This window comes from Rhagoletis zephyria, unplaced genomic scaffold, assembly GCF_001687245.7.
Source record: "Rhagoletis zephyria isolate East Lansing unplaced genomic scaffold, Rhagoletis_zephyria_1.1 Rzeph_scaffold_01031, whole genome shotgun sequence".
NCBI classification, from domain to species: domain Eukaryota; kingdom Metazoa; phylum Arthropoda; class Insecta; order Diptera; family Tephritidae; genus Rhagoletis; species Rhagoletis zephyria.
Window position 1 is genome coordinate 23,082 of NW_016158115.1, and position 17,128 is coordinate 40,209.

At 34.0% G+C, this 17,128-nt stretch overlaps 1 protein-coding gene across 2 annotated transcripts; it reads right to left on the minus strand.

Moving 5' to 3' along the window:
• Positions 1 to 610: 610 nt before the first annotated feature.
• Positions 611 to 11,277, minus strand: LOC108362532 (uncharacterized). Of its 2 annotated transcripts, none has more exons than XM_017615557.1 (5): positions 10,974 to 11,277; positions 6,413 to 6,672; positions 4,996 to 5,086; positions 4,080 to 4,198; positions 611 to 1,706 (listed from the first exon to the last, which is right to left on the minus strand). In XM_017615557.1, the coding sequence occupies exons 2-5, from the start codon at positions 6,564 to 6,566 to the stop codon at positions 1,567 to 1,569; spliced, it is 504 nt and encodes a 167-aa protein (XP_017471046.1). In that variant the 5' UTR covers positions 6,567 to 6,672; positions 10,974 to 11,277; the 3' UTR covers positions 611 to 1,566. The 2 variants fall into 2 exon arrangements, with proteins under 2 accessions (XP_017471046.1, XP_017471048.1); XM_017615559.1 differs by lacking the exon at positions 10,974 to 11,277 and adding an exon at positions 10,567 to 10,581.
• Between the last annotated feature and the right edge of the window lie 5,851 nt (positions 11,278 to 17,128).

A 17,128-nucleotide genomic window follows, 5' to 3' on the forward strand; every position in this document is an offset into this window, starting at 1 on the left:
TTTCATATTTTCTTCTAAACAAAATTAGCTTTTTTATAGTATATTCGCAATGAAATGAAATAAAATAAGATATAATACCTTTTTGAGAAAACAAAATTCGTATACTGAGAAAAAATAAAAAAAATCCACTATATTATTAGGCAAAGAATTGTTAAAGAAGTAACACTGTTTCAGCTAAGGCAGTCAATATGGTGGAATTAGAGCGAGAAGCTACCAANATAGTACGTTCTCTGATTGAACCGCCATTTCAGTTATTCAATTGTGCAAAAAGAAGTGAGAAAATTTAATTCGCTCCAAAAATCTCCGTTAGAAACATAATTAGCGCAATTCAGTAATTAATTTTGAATTTTGCTAATAACAATGCTCTGCCACGAAAACCTACCCAGCTAAAAACTTTCTCCCTTTATTCCGACTGCGTCGAAACAGCACATTGCTTGGACCACATATCCGTTCTTAAGGCGGATTTATTGTTCTAGTACTGAACTTTTCCTTCCATGTCGTTGTTGCCGCCTTTTCTCCCAGAGAGCATTTCTACTGAACTCAGATAACTTGTAGTCTTTTGTTTCAACCTAACTTAAATAACGAAATAAAACAATTTTTTCAGCTAACGTAAATCAGTTAAGTTTTTAATTAAAATCTTTTATTTTTAATATGTATTAACTCTACAACTACAAACTTAAGCTATTATTGCTTAAACATCTTAAAAATGTTTTAATTTACCGCGCAACTTGCCCAATATTAAAATCTGGAGCAAAAAAACAACATTACCGCAAATCATTTTGGAAAACAACTTGAATTGAACGTTAATTATGATATTTCATAGATTAACTTTCCTCTATATGCATGTTAGTATCAATGTATGTATGTACGTATGTACTATATGTACGCAGTTATATGTAAATATTTACATTCTGTCATTTTAATATTTAAGCGATATAAAAATGTGCTTATACATAGGTAAGTAAATTGACGATGTGCCCATTACAAATTTAAACGAGGTCTATTATAATATTTATTTTCCAATTGAGGCCATGCGAGCAGAAGTAGTCTAACCAAAAAAAAAATGCGCTTCCTAAAATAGTCGCAAGTGTGATACACTTTAAAAAAAAAAAGTTGCTTAATCCCTAATTTTAAGCTACAGAGCAAAATAACGTACCATTAAATTAAGCAATACGCGACCTTTATTTAAAATTTATCATATTTGAAACTATTTTAAGAAGTTAAGTACAAAAAAAAATTGTGTGTTAGGCCACTTCTGCTCATGGCCTCAATTCTCCTATCATGTGCACGTTTTTAAACATACATATGTTTGTACGTACATATTAACTCTCCTCAGAACATTAAATATTATGGTGCGGATTTATACTTTTTTGAAGATTTGTGTGAATACAAACGATTACATAAGTATAGATAGAATGAACTTTACATACATACATACTAATACTGGAAATACTAGTTTTCATATTTAGTTTTTCATTTTTAAAACATATCTTTAAGAGTGCCTCTATGATCAGTGTATGTATGCGTGTATAAAATATCACTGAAATTTTAAATTTTGTCGTAATTTTAAATTTGCTTTTTCGTGCGTCGACGCTTGAAACCAGTCATTTGCTTAAGTAATTGCGAGTTTTCATCGTCCATGTCCATGCTGGGTTCCCACAAACGCAAACGTCTCGGAATATAAATTAGACCAATTAAAGTGATTGCTATAAAAGAGAAATAAAAATAAAAAAAACAATCAAATGTTGAAAATATCTACATATAAATATTTGATGTTTCATACATATAATGTATATGTAAATATATTATACATGTACGTATGTATATATAATATAGTATACAAATAGATTTATGTGCGAAAGTCATGTTTCGGAAGTTACAAAATGAATATTTTTTTGATGTAATCATGTTAGAAATACTCTAAAACCCCGGGAAATGTAACTATATTAGGGCCGATTATTCAATGTCCGGTTAACACAAATCGGAGGTAGAGGCACCGGTTAAGTACAAAACCCATTTGACCTATTGCGCAGGTTTGAAAAATTGTTAATTAAAATAATTGGAAATGTTCGACGAAAATCTGAATTTTGACCAGCTATAACTCTCAGTGAGCTTTAGTGTGAGCAACCACAAGAAGTGGTATGCCAGTATTATCAGTTTTTAATTTTTATAAACCTTGGTAGTGACCCCCATGTTTTATACTATTCAGTATGAAAAGGGTGTACAAAAATCAACGGAATCAAAATAATGATAATTTCTAAGGTATTAACAATATTTATAAATGATTAAATTATATATCGATGGCTGAATAGAAGACCGACCTTAGAACATTTTTAAATAACGCCTTATTTCAGAATTTGTGTAAAGAACGCCCAATTTTAGAATTTGATTGGAAACCGGTCTACCTCCGGATTCGGTTCAAAAATGCCCTATCTCAATTTTTTATAACTTCATAATGAGTTAAAAAAAATTACATAAGAAATGCAACTGCAACTAAAAGTACTGATTATGCAACCTTGCAAATGATGTAAATTACCGTTGATTTTTTAGAAATTTCTTTGTCGCATTTCCTTTCATATAACGAATAAACACGATTTATTTTTAAGTACACCGCCTTCGGGAAACATATTCTAAAACGAAAAATTTAAGCCACTTGAAACTTGCATTTTATTATACTAGAAATTAGTGGGCTACAAAACTTTTAAAAATCGTTCTAGAAAATCAAATTAAAAAGCTCGAAATTTTTACGAAAGTTTTTTGATTTTTTTAAATATTGCACAAAGTTTGAAACTTAAATTTATACGAGTTTTGTTAAAGAATGAACTATACTAAAAAAATAACTCAAAATAAATAATTGTGAAAACTGGTCAAAATTTGGGTATACTAAATTTTTTTCGACCACTATATCTATGTAAATATTATACATATGTACATATGTGCTTGAGTGCTGACCCCATTTGTCAGGCTGTTTGCTATCGCTACCGGCTATATCTAGCCGGAAAACTGGTAACACTGGGCATATCAAACAGGTAGTACCATTAGAGCAAAAACAACATTTGCATTTTGTTGTTGTGCTTCTGGTATCGAAAGCGTCAAAAACTGTTCTGATTTTCTTCTTCTAAATGAAAGCATGCCATGTGATATACACAAAAAAAAAATAAAAAATAAAAACTTTAAATTGGAAAAAATTTAAATTGTTGCAACTTTATTTCTTAGTAAATTTGCTTGCTTCTCGAAGCATTGATCCATCCTTTGCAATGCCCAGTAATCAGCGGTTGTGCTGTTGAGTTGGACGAGCGTTTCCAAAGCTGCTATTCAATCGTTTGTTTTGTATGGAAGAAGGTTTCACATGCAAATAGATTTTAACAACTTGAAAACGTAAATTAAAAATATTTGTAATTTTCGAGACCAAATAATTAAAAAAAAAACTCAAATCAGCTGCTATACTGATACTACCTGTTCAATGTGCCTTCAAATCGATGGCTGAATTAAAAAACAATGAGCGATCAAAGATGTTTTTATGAAAAATTTAGCAGGAAAGAATGTTACTCATACGCCATGTACACATGATTAAAACTCTTTCTTTTAATTTCGGTTGTTAGGGTTTTTTTTTTTTAATAATGTTTTAGATATTTAGTGGAGCTATCTGCTTCTCCTCACTACTTTCCTCTCGAAAAAGAAATACTCGTATTGATGTCACGTGATCTGCAAGAACCCAAGAGACTTGTAAATTTATCCTCTCTCACCTATGTATGTACCTCGTCAGTGCTAAAGATGCATAACTCTTATTCAAGTAGGAATTAAATATTGATCATTATAGGTTTTACTGCTTCTTGAATTTTGTAAGTTCTTTGGTTCTATTAGTAGAGCGCAAAGAATTTTATCATATGATATTAGTTGTGTTCTTTTACCATACAGACATATTTGCATAAACATTTTTTTTAGAACACTGTTCTCCATATATGTAATACTTCTATATTGGCAGTAAGCTAACTTCTCAATGTGTAAGCATACCGAAATAGTATTACATATATGCTGTTCTCAGTGTTTAATTTTCTAGCTTTATAGTCAAAACTTACAATTGAGAACGCACGGAAAGATCACGTAAAAGTTCAGTGTACTCGAACGAAAATATAAAGCTTCGGAAGCATAGAGAACCATAGTTAAAGCCAACGAACAGCCGCCCATGCTAACAACTCTGTAAGAAAAAATATATAAAAATCTATGTTAAACGGAAGCCATAATATTTCAGTGGCTATACATATGTACATACATATGTATGCATGCGCAGGTATGTAGGTAAGCATATATTATCCCAATAGTAAATTGAATTATCTCAAAAGCAACCTACGAGAAGTATACACATGTGTACTTACAACTTAGTTACTCTCACGCTTACTTTGCATTCGTTTTAATAGAAAAGTTGGTATGCACCTGCAGTGAGCAATAATAAAACAACAAATAAAACGCGTAAAAGAGGTAAATGAGGGAAACTCGTTTACGGCCACTTGCCAGTGCTACTTAACTTTAGCGCGGCAGTTTTTCTAACTGCTGAACTGAGTTTAATTTTCACTTTGATTAGGATTTTGAGGCGATATTCAGCTCCAGTTTGAATGGTACGCCTTTAATTTGCCACCATTTGTTGGCGCATACGACAAGGCATTATCGATAGTAAGACCAATGCTAGTGTGATGATATACAAAAATAGTGAATGTTTAACCCGAACTAGACATGTTTATAATTTGAAGACAAATGCAGTACTAATGGATTTCTCTCTCTGGTCTGCCACACTTTGCATTTATCTTGTATCAATTTGAAGACGCCTTGAAATGAAAGGGTAAAACTTACTATCTTGGCTTGAGACTATTTCCATTTGTACTAAAGCGATAAAACACACTCACAAATCCTTACATACATACATACATAGATACATATGTATGTTTGTTTGTACCTTTATGAATTCTTACGGTAATAATGAACTTTGCAATTACTTACGGTCTGTAGTGAATATAGAGCGTGCAGTGAACTAATGCAATCGCCTTAAGTAAGCAATACATGCCAATTATACGAGAAATGGTATAGTCGCCTGAAAATATACAACACATTAGGCTAAATACTATTAAGAAATAAAATTATTATTTAAATAAGCCACATATTTTCATTATATTAAAAAACTGCTAACCCGCCTGATGACTTAAGTAGGTATTTATTGCAGGGCTAGTCTGTAACTGNTTATAGTTAAGAAAGAAAATGCACAATTACCGATTCCAAAACAGCACGCAAGTTGTTTCTCTTCTATGCCAACTGACACTTATTGGAAATGCTAAGTGGAGCCAATTCCTTCTCCACTAGGTCTTTCCAACGCAGAGGAGGCCTTCCTTTTCCTCTGTATTAGTTTCGCGTGGATACTAAATTCAGACAACTTCTTTTCGTGCTGTCGGAAGCGGCTTTGAAATCGACAAAGAGATGGTGTGTGTTGATCCTATTCTCAAGAGTCTTTTCCAAGATTTGAGAGATTTAAAGTCCCACCGATAAGGCCCAATCAGTTCGTTTACGGTGGGCTTCAGTCTTTCTCACAATAGGCTCGATGGTATGGTTCCATACGCAGAAGTCCACGTAACTGGGGAAAGCTTTTGACTGACATTAACCTGGGAGTAGCCAGAAGAGTTTCTTTTGCGTACCGTTCCAATCGCAGCTAACGACGTCCAAATTTTTATATCTACATACGTATCCTCTGGGTGGGATCTAAAGCCATTATAACCACGCTTAATGAAAACAGAAAATGCACACCACCGTCAGCAAAGTAAATTATCAAAAATCAACACGACCTTTAGCGACTTACTACTTGCACTTTATATTGAAATCGAATGGACTAGAAATTTGCAAACCGAAATTTTTGCCAAAAATTCGAATTAAAAAGTTTGGAATTTTAATGATTTTTTTTTTATTGCACCATTGATACATACATATATGATTTACGTTATTCGATTAACTATATTTTTATAAAAAAAAATTAAAATTCAAAAAATCGTATATTCCGTTTCTTCGTCCATTTTAGATCTACCTACGAACTTTGGAATTTCTTGATTGCTTATTTAAAACGGTGTAAGACTTGTTTGATATCGAACACCGTAATTCGAGTCCTGATTAAAAAATTTGGAAAACGTGCAAATTGTGTATGCCCTTTTTCAGAATCTTTTCAACTTTTCCACATGTAGTAACCTTTTTTTACAATATTTCCGTGTGGCAATCACAAAGTTGGAATCAGACTTTATATAGCTATTAAAAATTCGTCACCTGCTGCCGCAAAGTATGAAAAAATTCTAGGTAGAAAAGCTGCTTTAACTTTTTTTGTGCATCGAGCACTTATAACAACACTTAAGAATCTCCTAATTAGTTATTTAATTCTTACCTTCAATAAACTGAGTATCTGTATGGTCTCCGAGAAAACTCCTTCGCTCTATATAACTACGAAAAGCTGTTCCTAAATCCATAAAAGCAACAAATGCTATCCAGCCCCGAAAAGCGTATAACAATTTGCGCTCCATTTTCGTTTGGTACGGCATTTTGTCGGCTTTTCCTTACCTCACAACGAAATAATTTTTCAATCACAATTAGCGAAAGTAGTATGTATGTATCTCGGTTGATATGCACGCTTGAACCTGAGTTTATCTGTATACAAATATAAGCAATACATAAATAGTATGTATGTGTACAAAACATAGAGTAAATAAAGAGCAATAAAGATTTTTAAAGCTTAAGTACTTATGTATGCAGTTTCTTAAGAACAATTTAAGCATGGACAAATATGAACATATGTATATTAAAGAATGAAAAATTTCGGATTTTGGACTCTGCATGTGTATGAGCAAATCCCATGAGTGGTTTTTTTAGTGTCACTCCTTTCTCTCGCCAGAAAAAAACGCTAAAGCATTATGCGTTGTATTTATTTCAATCAAAGGAGTTCCAGAAACAAGTACAATAAAAAATACAGTGAGCTCGTGATAATATGAACTTATTAAAACCAAGCCTGTTAATTTTTGCGAGAATGTTCATATATACGAAAGGCTCAAGAATTAAAAGAATAAGTTTCACCAATTAAAAAAAAATGTGGTTTATTTAAAACTTTAAAAGAAAATTGTATTCGTTTTGTTTGTTACGTAATTAAACAAACCGTATATGCAGGGGAACTGCGGTTATTATGGTATAAGTATTTGTTTTTTGAGAATATGTAGCAAATGTATGAGCTTTATTGTAACTATTATTTATTATTCGAGAACAGTGAAACTTCAGTTATAAAATATTTTTCAATGAAATACATGTATTCAAAAATAACAAAGTTATTGAAAAAAATTGAAAGAAACCAAAAAATACCTACTTCTGGTTAGGATAATGTGGTATACTGTATGTACCACATTACGATAACGCAGCTGTTATCGCCTATATCATGTTGGATTTCTCCTATTTTTGGCATCTAGAATAAACCTGGTGTTCAAGTAATTAAAAATTTACGTAATGTGGTATTGTAATACCTTAACCGACCTCTCGTCTACCACAATAACCGATTTTCAAAATTTCCAAACAAACTCATACAAAATATAAGCTTTCTATTAGCCGAGACTTGATAAACGAAATACAAAACTTACTTTGCAATATTAACATTCTTTTTTTCTAAATCAAGTTTTTTTAACAAATAATGTTGATTTCTTGCAATTAAAAAACTTTAAAATTTTGGACCACTTGTTTGAGGCATATTTAACAATAAGAAAATCGAACAATGAAGTTTTTGACTGTAAGCATTTCCGAGCGACACGCATGGACATTTTCAATTCAAATAACTAGGGGATTCCCCAAATTACCCAGCGCTTGAAATTCGTTGGAAATTTTTCAAAACAATAATGTTCATATTTTGGAGCTTTTGCCTAAAGTTCATATTTTAGAGTAGTCAATGGTAGCGAAAAAGTGTTCATATTTTGGGATGTTCATATGATAGGATGTTAATATTATCGCGGGTTCACTGTATATCAAGCAATTGAACCAGTTTAGCCTTAAAACGTGCTTTTAAGCGAAAAAGTACCGAAATTACTAATTTTTTTCAATAACTTTGGAAAGTTTTCAAATGGAATGTTCATATTAGAGGCAATGGAAGTTGGCATCAAATACAGCATGCAGAATATCTGTCGCAAATATTTTGTAATTTTTGAAATATGTATTACGATTTTTTTTTTTTAATTTTAATAATTTGAGATACTTCATAATGTTCAAGTTATACGGAGTAAGGGCCATATTCACCAGCTCTGGTTAACACTAATCACTAGTTAAAATTTTTTGCCGATGTTACCGACACAGTGTTATCAGATTGGTGTCAGGAACGTCGATAACGATTTTTAACCGGAGATTAGTGTTAACCAGACATTGAGAAACTGGCCCTTAATGTTCTTCTTGCCAAAACGAAGGAATCTATATAGTGTCATAAAACTGGTCTGCCACCAAATGAAAAAAATTACATTGAGTAAAAGATGACTATGATTTAAGCAAAAATTTTAAATCTTTTATATTTTAAAATCTTTATTGGCACACTCGGAATTCAGTCTTAAATTTTTATGCACATGAAAAAAGTAATATATTTATATGTAAGTACATACATAAAGTGCGTGGAGAAATCTTCCACGCCAATAATTAATTACTTTAAAATAATACGACTTTTAAGTTAAGGATTGCGAGTAAACATGTTAGCTCAATGTGTATGGTGCTACGGGGCGTATACGTTACATACACAACTACGGGTAAATAAGCACGAGTTGTTATTTTTAATTTTTTTTTTTTTTGGTGGCAAATACAAGTTTAAAGATGGACATTTTATTTTATGGAGATTTTCTAATATTTTCAGGCTTTTAAGATTTTATAAGGTTTGAGCCTTCTTGAAAAAGTATGCTGTCAAATTCTCTGTCAACAAAACTCTATCTCGCTTACGAGAAAAAAAGTATAACGCAAGCGAGATTTTGAAGCAGATGAAGACGGCGGATAAATACAATTTCGCGATGGAATCTTCTTCTTTTTGGATCAAAAACATGTTTTTGGCGAGAAATGTAACAACTCGTGAGATTTACTCATATCGCTTTGCAGACTTCGGTTGTGGAGCAGCTTCTATACAATTACACAAATCATCTTCCAGGCTTGAGCGTCTCAAGCCGCAACGCCTGAAAAACCTGCTTTGGAACTTTTGCTTAAGTCTCGTAAAAAAAATTCAAACTTAATTTTCCAAAATTTTCATTTTTACACATTCATGTTTCTGGCAGACGGGCGACGATATAAAAACAATCAGCCTTATCATGAGTTGCAATTTCCCCGAAACGGCTCAATTTTAGTTTCCATGGTTTTACTATGGGCGTATGACAAATTTTCAGGTGAATTTTTTTTCAGGCGAAGCTCGGGATTAGGAAGAATTCTTATTCAGCCTTATCATGAGTTTCATTTTCCCCGAACCGGTTCACTTTTCACTTTTGGTTTCTATGGTTTTACTATGGGCGAGAAACTGAAATATTTTATTAGGAGGTCAAGATGTGTATGGAATGAAAAGATCCGGTTTATACGATGTTCGAAAAAAATTTGATTAAAAAAATACATATCGACTGCTAAGAGAATATCGTTCTATCTCGGCGACCAGTTCGAAAACGCCCTATCTCAAAAAACTTTTCAATAACAACCTATTTCAGAATTCGTTTCAAAAATGCACTATCTCAGCTTCCGATTCAAAAACGCCCTATATCAGCACATTTTCAAAACATTTTGAAGTGAGATAGGGCATTTTTGTATCGAATTCTGAGAATTCCACCAAATTCTGAGATAGGGCGTTTTTCAATAAAATTCTGAAATAACGCGTTCTTGAAAAGTTTTTTGAGATAGGGCGTTTTCGAACTAGCTGCCGAGATAGGTTGATCTTCCACTCAGCAGTCGATATGTTTATTTGATTTAGTTCGTTAGACCAGGTAAAAAGCAAGATTAAACATACATAATAATTTATAATGTAAATATGTAAAAAGAAAAGACTACGTCTTACTGTACTAATAATAATAAATAAATAAAATAAAATAAAAAATAATCTAGTCTTATTGATTCTTATATCGAAATAAAAAATGTTTGGCGGATAAACATTTTGCTAAGTGTTTGGCCGAGCTTCTCCTGTTAGTTAGTTATATGCATACGTATCTATAATTGCTATATTAGGGCGGCCAATATCGTGACGAAATGAAAAGCTCTAGGGATTATCGTCTATAATTTTTTTTTCCAACCAAGAACGATTGTCTAAAAAATTGCCATTAATTAAATGGTTAACGCTAGCTGCCCCAAAATAAAAATGGGGAAATTCGTAAACTAGTCAAGGTTTTCATTTCGCCAAAAAAAAAAGGCAATCGGATTCATTGAATTTCCTTACAGGCAAACTTATTGTGCATAGCTTGAAAACCACTTGAAACCCATACACGTTTTAGTAAAATCAATACATAACCTGATAACCGGGCAAACGTGAACGACCTAATTGTACCATTTTATAATTTACAGCCGTACCTTTGAATAGCGGCGGCTTATGTTATTGTTTCATACGTCCATATACATACATATGTATGTATGTATATGTATGCCTGTTTGTAAATACATAAATACATATGTATATATGTACATTGGTATGCACAAATCGCGTGACACCTGTATTTTTTTTTATTGCTACATTTCATGTCATGGAAAATCCATAAAACAAACATAGAAAATTCATACTTACAAAGGCCATTTGATAATTTATCAAGCTTTGAATTTACATACATTTGTACTTAACGATTATACTACTTGCTGCATCAGTTTTCAAAGCCTCATTTATTCAAAAGTTAATGAATGTCGTATGTATATATATTATATGTATATATATCAATATTATAAACTATATAGATTGATCTATAAAATTATGAAATTATTCTCACCGTTTAGATTTTTGCGATTATAAATACATAAGTACATACATATATGTATATGTGCATATGATTACACTTGGCGAGGAATGTGTGCAACAAACATGTATGCAATAGATATTTATTTATTGTTGTTGTTTTTTTAATTATGTCTTATGTTAATTTTAGATGAGTTTCCTCTAATTGTTGGCATTTTTGTTTCCCTGGCTAGCTGCTTGAACGGTTTGTTTGTAATTTAGGTTGATTGGTTTGTCCGTGCTATGCAAGCATTTTCCGGCTTTTCTACACTCCCGAATTGTTGTTTATATGCGTTGAAGAGAAAACTTTGACTGTCTGAATATATTCTCTGCGAACAGCATTATACCGCCGTGCTTATGTCGATTCTGGTGTTTTTATATGTACATATTTTGGCGTTGCAATTTTTGGTGCCGGCACATCTGACGGACATGCGCCCTAGCATATGTTTATAAAAAGTTAAGAAATCTCTCAGAGAGTCGATTCAATGTACCGTAAAATTTTCCTGCTACGAGATACATACATACACTGCGAGAAAGTGCAATCCGTGCACCGTGCAAGGGCTTTGCAAAAGTACGAGAATCCCACTATTTTATATCAAATTACGTTTTTTTTTTTCAAAACATATTGCCCTACATGGCGCAAAATATATTTGATGTTCAACGGTAACCTTTAGCCATTTGAAACTTGAACTTCATTCTATTAAAATTCAATGGTCTCCAAAACTGCATACTAAAAATCTTGCTAGGAAATCTAACTAAAAAGCTCCCAATCTTAACGAAAGTTTAATGAATTTTTTTTTAAATATTGCACAAAGTCTCAAACTTGGATTACACGGCTTTTGAAAAAGAATAAACTATAGTTTTATAAAAAAAAAAAAAAATAATCAAAATTAAATAAGAAAAATAGTATGTTAATACTTGTGAATATGTGACGCGGTCATAATTTGTTCAACCACTGCATGTACATTAGGGTGGTCAAAAATCAGCAAAGTGAAAATCGTAATCCTCTCACCCCCTAGGATTGTTCTATATCGAAAAGAGTATACCCCTACTTTTTTATTTTTAAATCAAAAAATATTTAGAGGTTGCTCAAATCGCTCAAAGTTTTTCATGTATTTTTAAATGGGAAAAATAAAATTCTTGAAAATCAATATTTTTCAATCGGAAAACTCTGGTTCTCTTCAGGGGACTTTCAATAATAATGCCCAACTGTTCCTCTGGTTTGTGGCGTACGCCTTGATGTCGTCACACAAAGGGGAGGGGCCTACAGTTTTACGCCGCCTCCGAACAGCGATTGTATTTTTATGAGAAGCTGTTTTTCATGGCGGAAATACACTTGGAGGTTTGCCATTTCCTGCCGAGGGGCGACCGCTGTTAAGAAAAAAACTTTTTTCTAGATTTTTTTGCGATGTTGCTTTCACCAAGGCATTTTAAAATTACATTGAATTAATATTTATGTGAATTAATTTGTATACACGTAATACATACGTGTACATATGTATGTACATATGTATATGTATGGGCAAATCTAAAAAACTAGTAACTTTTGTGTTCGTTTGCTTAATGTTTATTAATGTTTTTTAAAAGTGTAGTTAGTTATATAATATCTAGCACTTTATAAATCCACATTTCAAACTTTGAAGAGAAATTAAAAAAAAAATCAAAACAACAAACTTTGTATTCATAATTTTTAGAAAAATTCCAAGACATATGCAGTTTTGTATGTAGCCATGGTGAAATAAAAATAAGGTGTTGTTACTTAGGGGGTGGTTGTTGTAATTTTGGCAATTTCAGCATACCAGCGTTACAATAATGCCTACTCTATTTATTCCAATTTCATTTCTGGGCAAATTGGAACAAAAAATGGAGCAGACAATTTTGTGAAAAAAGTATGCGCAGGTACCACTGTTTCTTTGTTTCCTTTTACTTTGACCTTTCGTTTCAAATTCATTGGAAAATTTGAGCGATAATTTCTAATAATTATGATTTTGTAAGTAAATTTTTGGTGAAATATATACTATATACATATATCCAACATATTATTAGAGCAGTGCCTCGGATGGCTACGATAATGCACTTTGGTCTAACAATTTAAACGCATAATTATTTTATAATATAACTGATAGAATTCAGAAATGTAATTTTAAAATGGTAACGAAAATAAAGGCCGTAATAAAATTCCTTTTAAAGTTTAGATATTTAAAAACTAAGTACGCATATACATGTACTTCAGAACTTAAGGAAAAAATACAAATAAGATTCCATACTTGCTAATATGTCAATTTTATTAGAATTTAAGAATAATTAAGTAAAGAGAACGGTATAATTTAATTTGTTTTAATATGAATAAATGAAAGACGGAAAATAGTCCTTGTTTTTTAAGTTTTAGCGGCCTTTTAAGTTTTACAAATAATACTTTTAAGGTAGAAAAATTAAACTGAAAAATAATTATTAAAATCAATATATTTGATCGAAAATATAAAAACTAAGTAATAATAATTTCTTTTGAGCGAAAAAATTAAACTGTAATTACACTGGTTTACAGAAAAAATATTTTATTGATACAAGCTTCATTTAACTGGTGCGGGGTCCACTGATATATGTATGTATTGGAAATAGTACCCTAAAAGTAGTAAAAATAATCCTAATCTTTCCCCCCTTTTTCTACTGCTCCAAAATGCATTACCGCAATTGGCATGCAGAAAAAGTGAGGTTATGTTAGTGACATCACCTTATATTTATTTCACCATGGTATGTAGCATATTAATAATAAGAAGCAAGTTTCAATAGGCTAAGAATTCCCGTTGATTTTTGGTTATTCTTTTTGCTGACAGTGTTATTTTTTTCTTCTTCTGCATGACACCATCAGCAAAAGAAACTTCAAAAATCAACGGTATTTTGTAGACACTTCAAACTAGAATATTGTGCAACTTTTTTTAATTTTTCTAATTTTTATATTTACATGGCTTTTGTTAGACATATGATTTTTTGAGTTATAAATCAAAATAAATTGCAAGCTGCAGTTGCAGTTGACCGTGTTTGTCACAAAAGTAAAAAGTGGAAGAAAAATCGATAGTTAGTAATATAATCTACTGAAAAATTTTAACCAATTTTCCATGGAATTGAGATTCGGAAAAGGTATTAGGTATTATTCATATTTTTGAAATATATGTACATATATCACGAAAGCAAATAATAACAAATAATTTTTAAACAAAAAACAACCAGCCAACCAACCAAATGGCCAATATTGAGATATGCAACGCTGTGTTTGTACTAAACAAACAAGATTTAAATAAAGTTGATCTGAAAACCAACGAAAATTAAATGGCATATAAATAACAATCCAAAATTAGACTTCAAATAATAATATTCGTATGAATTATGCCAGATGCGGTAACCAATCCGAGTGGACCCTTGAGTCACGGCAGAAAGAGGTAGAGCTTCGGTCGGGCTACTCCGACTTGTTCGGATTGAGGGCTCAATGAAGTCTGCAGCGTCTGTTCACCAGTAGGTGCGGCTGAAAACGGCTGTCTGTGTTGAAGCAAGCGGCTCGCTATATAAACGTGTATTCGGTTTCGAAACCATCACCGCCCCAGCAATGGGTAGTGCGCTGGGTTTAGGACCCGCAACGTAAAAACGGGCTCCAATGAAAAATAGACACAAAGCCTCGGATGAGAACCCCCTTTCGATGACGACCACAGAAAACGTTTAAAGGACTACGATTTGAGGACATGCACCTAGAATGTCCGGACCCTTAATGGGGAAGGTGCGTCTGCCCGGCTGGTTGATGTCCTCGTAAGGAAAGAAGCTGACATCACCACCATTCAAGAAATGCGTTGGACGGGGTAAGGCAAAGAATTTCTGGGGCCTTGTGACGTCTACAACAGTTGCCACGTAAAGGATTTGTGGGGGGAGAGAAACTTCGTCGGCGAGTATTGTCGTTCACCCCGGTGGACGAGCGTCTAGCCATAATCCGCATCAAAGCGAGATTCTTCAACATCCTGCTAAACTGCGCCCATGCCTCGACGGAAGAGAAGGACGAGGCGTCCAAGGNAAGAAGCTGACATCACCACCATTCAAGAAATGCGTTGGACGGGGTAAGGCAAAGAATTTCTGGGGCCTTGTGACGTCTACAACAGTTGCCACGTAAAGGATTTGTGGGGGGAGAGAAACTTCGTCGGCGAGTATTGTCGTTCACCCCGGTGGACGAGCGTCTAGCCATAATCCGCATCAAAGCGAGATTCTTCAACATCCTGCTAAACTGCGCCCATGCCTCGACGGAAGAGAAGGACGAGGCGTCCAAGGATCTTTGCTATGAGCGCTTGTCGACTTCAATGCCAGGGTGGGCAAAGAAGGGATCTTTGGAACCACCGTCGGAAAATTCAGCCTCCACGATAAAGCGTCCGACAACGGACTAAGACTGATCGACTTTGCCGAGGCCCGATACATGGTAGTATGCATACAAGGATCCATCAAGCTACGTGGTTGTCTCCAGAAAAACAACAAGCAAAATCGATCTTGTTGTGATAAGATAAGCACCCGTCTCTGTGCAGCAAAAATGTGCGCACAAATATGCAAGGAAAGTTTAACGTCGAAAAGCTGCATTCATAACAGACAGCCAATGCATTCGCTACTCGACTCTCACACCTGCTCACAGAGAGCACTCTTCAACAAACCGACACATGCGAGCAGTGGAACCACATTTCCTGCTTATTAAGCACCGCCGCCGAAGAAGTAGTCGAATTTCAGCCAGCCCGAAAGAACCACTGGTACGATGGGGAGTGTCAGGAAGCGGCATCCGCTATACGGATCTGAAGAGGGAAGCGAGACGTACCTGCTGCAATAAGAAGAGAGAGGCCGAAACACGTGAGTTCGAAGAGCTTGAAATGCTGGCCGACTGGAAGAATGCCCGAAAATTTTACCAAAGAGTTAGGCGGCTTACGGAAGGTTTCAAGACCAAGGCGTACTCCTGTGAGAACAACAATGGCGACCTAGTTACCGATGTTCAGAACGTACTTAAATTATGGAGGGAACACTTTTCCACCCTTCTGAATGGTAGCAGCATGGAAATTTGTGGAGAAGAAGAATCCGAGCCCCCATACGATGATGACAGAGTCGATGTTCCTCGCCTGACTATAATGAGGTACGAATAGCAATAACACGGCTGAAAAACAACAAAGTTGCTGGAACTGACAGCCTGCCAGCTAAGCTATTCAAGTACGGTGGCGAGGAGTTGATAAGGTGCATGCATCAACTCTTATGCAGAATAGTGTCAGAAGAACGCTTGCCTGACGACTGGAATTTATGTGTGCTCTGCCCAATCCACAAGAAAGGCGACCCCGCCATTCGCGCCAACTACCGCGGGATCAGCCTTCTAAGCATAGGTTACAAGGTCTTATCGTGCGTATTGTGTGAAAGACTGAAGCCCACTATCAACGAACTGATTGGACCTTATCTGTGTGACTTTAGACCTGGCAAATCCGCCATAAATCAGGTTTTCACAATACGCCAAATCTTTGAAAAGACCCGCGAGAAAAGAGTCGACACTCACCACCTATTTGTCGACTTTAAAGCCGCTTTCGACAGCACTAAAAGGAGTTGTCTATACGCCGCTGTCTGAATTTGTCATCCCGTCAAAACTCATACGGCTGTGACGTTGAACAATACCAACAGCTGTTGCAGACTTATAGGCTCTTTTGGGACTTACCACATTTTCTCTTTNACATTGCAGACTTATAGGCTCTTTTGGGACTTACCACATTTTCTCTTTATGACTTTGTTCTTTTAATGTGAACTTGGCACATTTTCTATCAACCTGTTTTTAATTATTTTTTATTGTTAAAAGATTTCGTTTTTTTTGTTAAAATATATTTTAGTGTTTAAAAATGATTAATAACCTGATAGAGTCTTATTTCATTGCTGTTAACAAAAATAATTATTTTATATTACGCCTTATCATGAGTTTCATTTTCCCCGAACCGGTTCACTTTTCACGTTTGGTTTCCATGTATTTATTACACTGTGAGACAAATGGTAGGGGTCAGTGATCGGGAAGGGTTCAAACTACCGGGGAAAGTTATATCGGTAAAAAAGAAGTTATACGTGTCCCGGCGTTTCGCTGGGTCACGTCTAGGAATCGAGATATAT

Excerpts from the sequence above, each read along its gene's own strand:
- LOC108362532 (XM_017615557.1), bottom strand. The coding sequence starts at position 6,566 with ATGCCGTACCAAACGAAAATGGAGCGCAAATTGTTATACGCTTTTCGG. Across the intron at positions 5,087-6,412 it reads AGATACTCAGTTTATTGAAG|GCGACTATACCATTTCTCGT; the intron begins GTAAGAATTAAA and ends GTATATTTTCAG. Across the intron at positions 1,707-4,079 it reads CTTTCCGTGCGTTCTCAATT|CAATCACTTTAATTGGTCTA; the intron begins GTAAGTTTTGAC and ends TCTCTTTTATAG.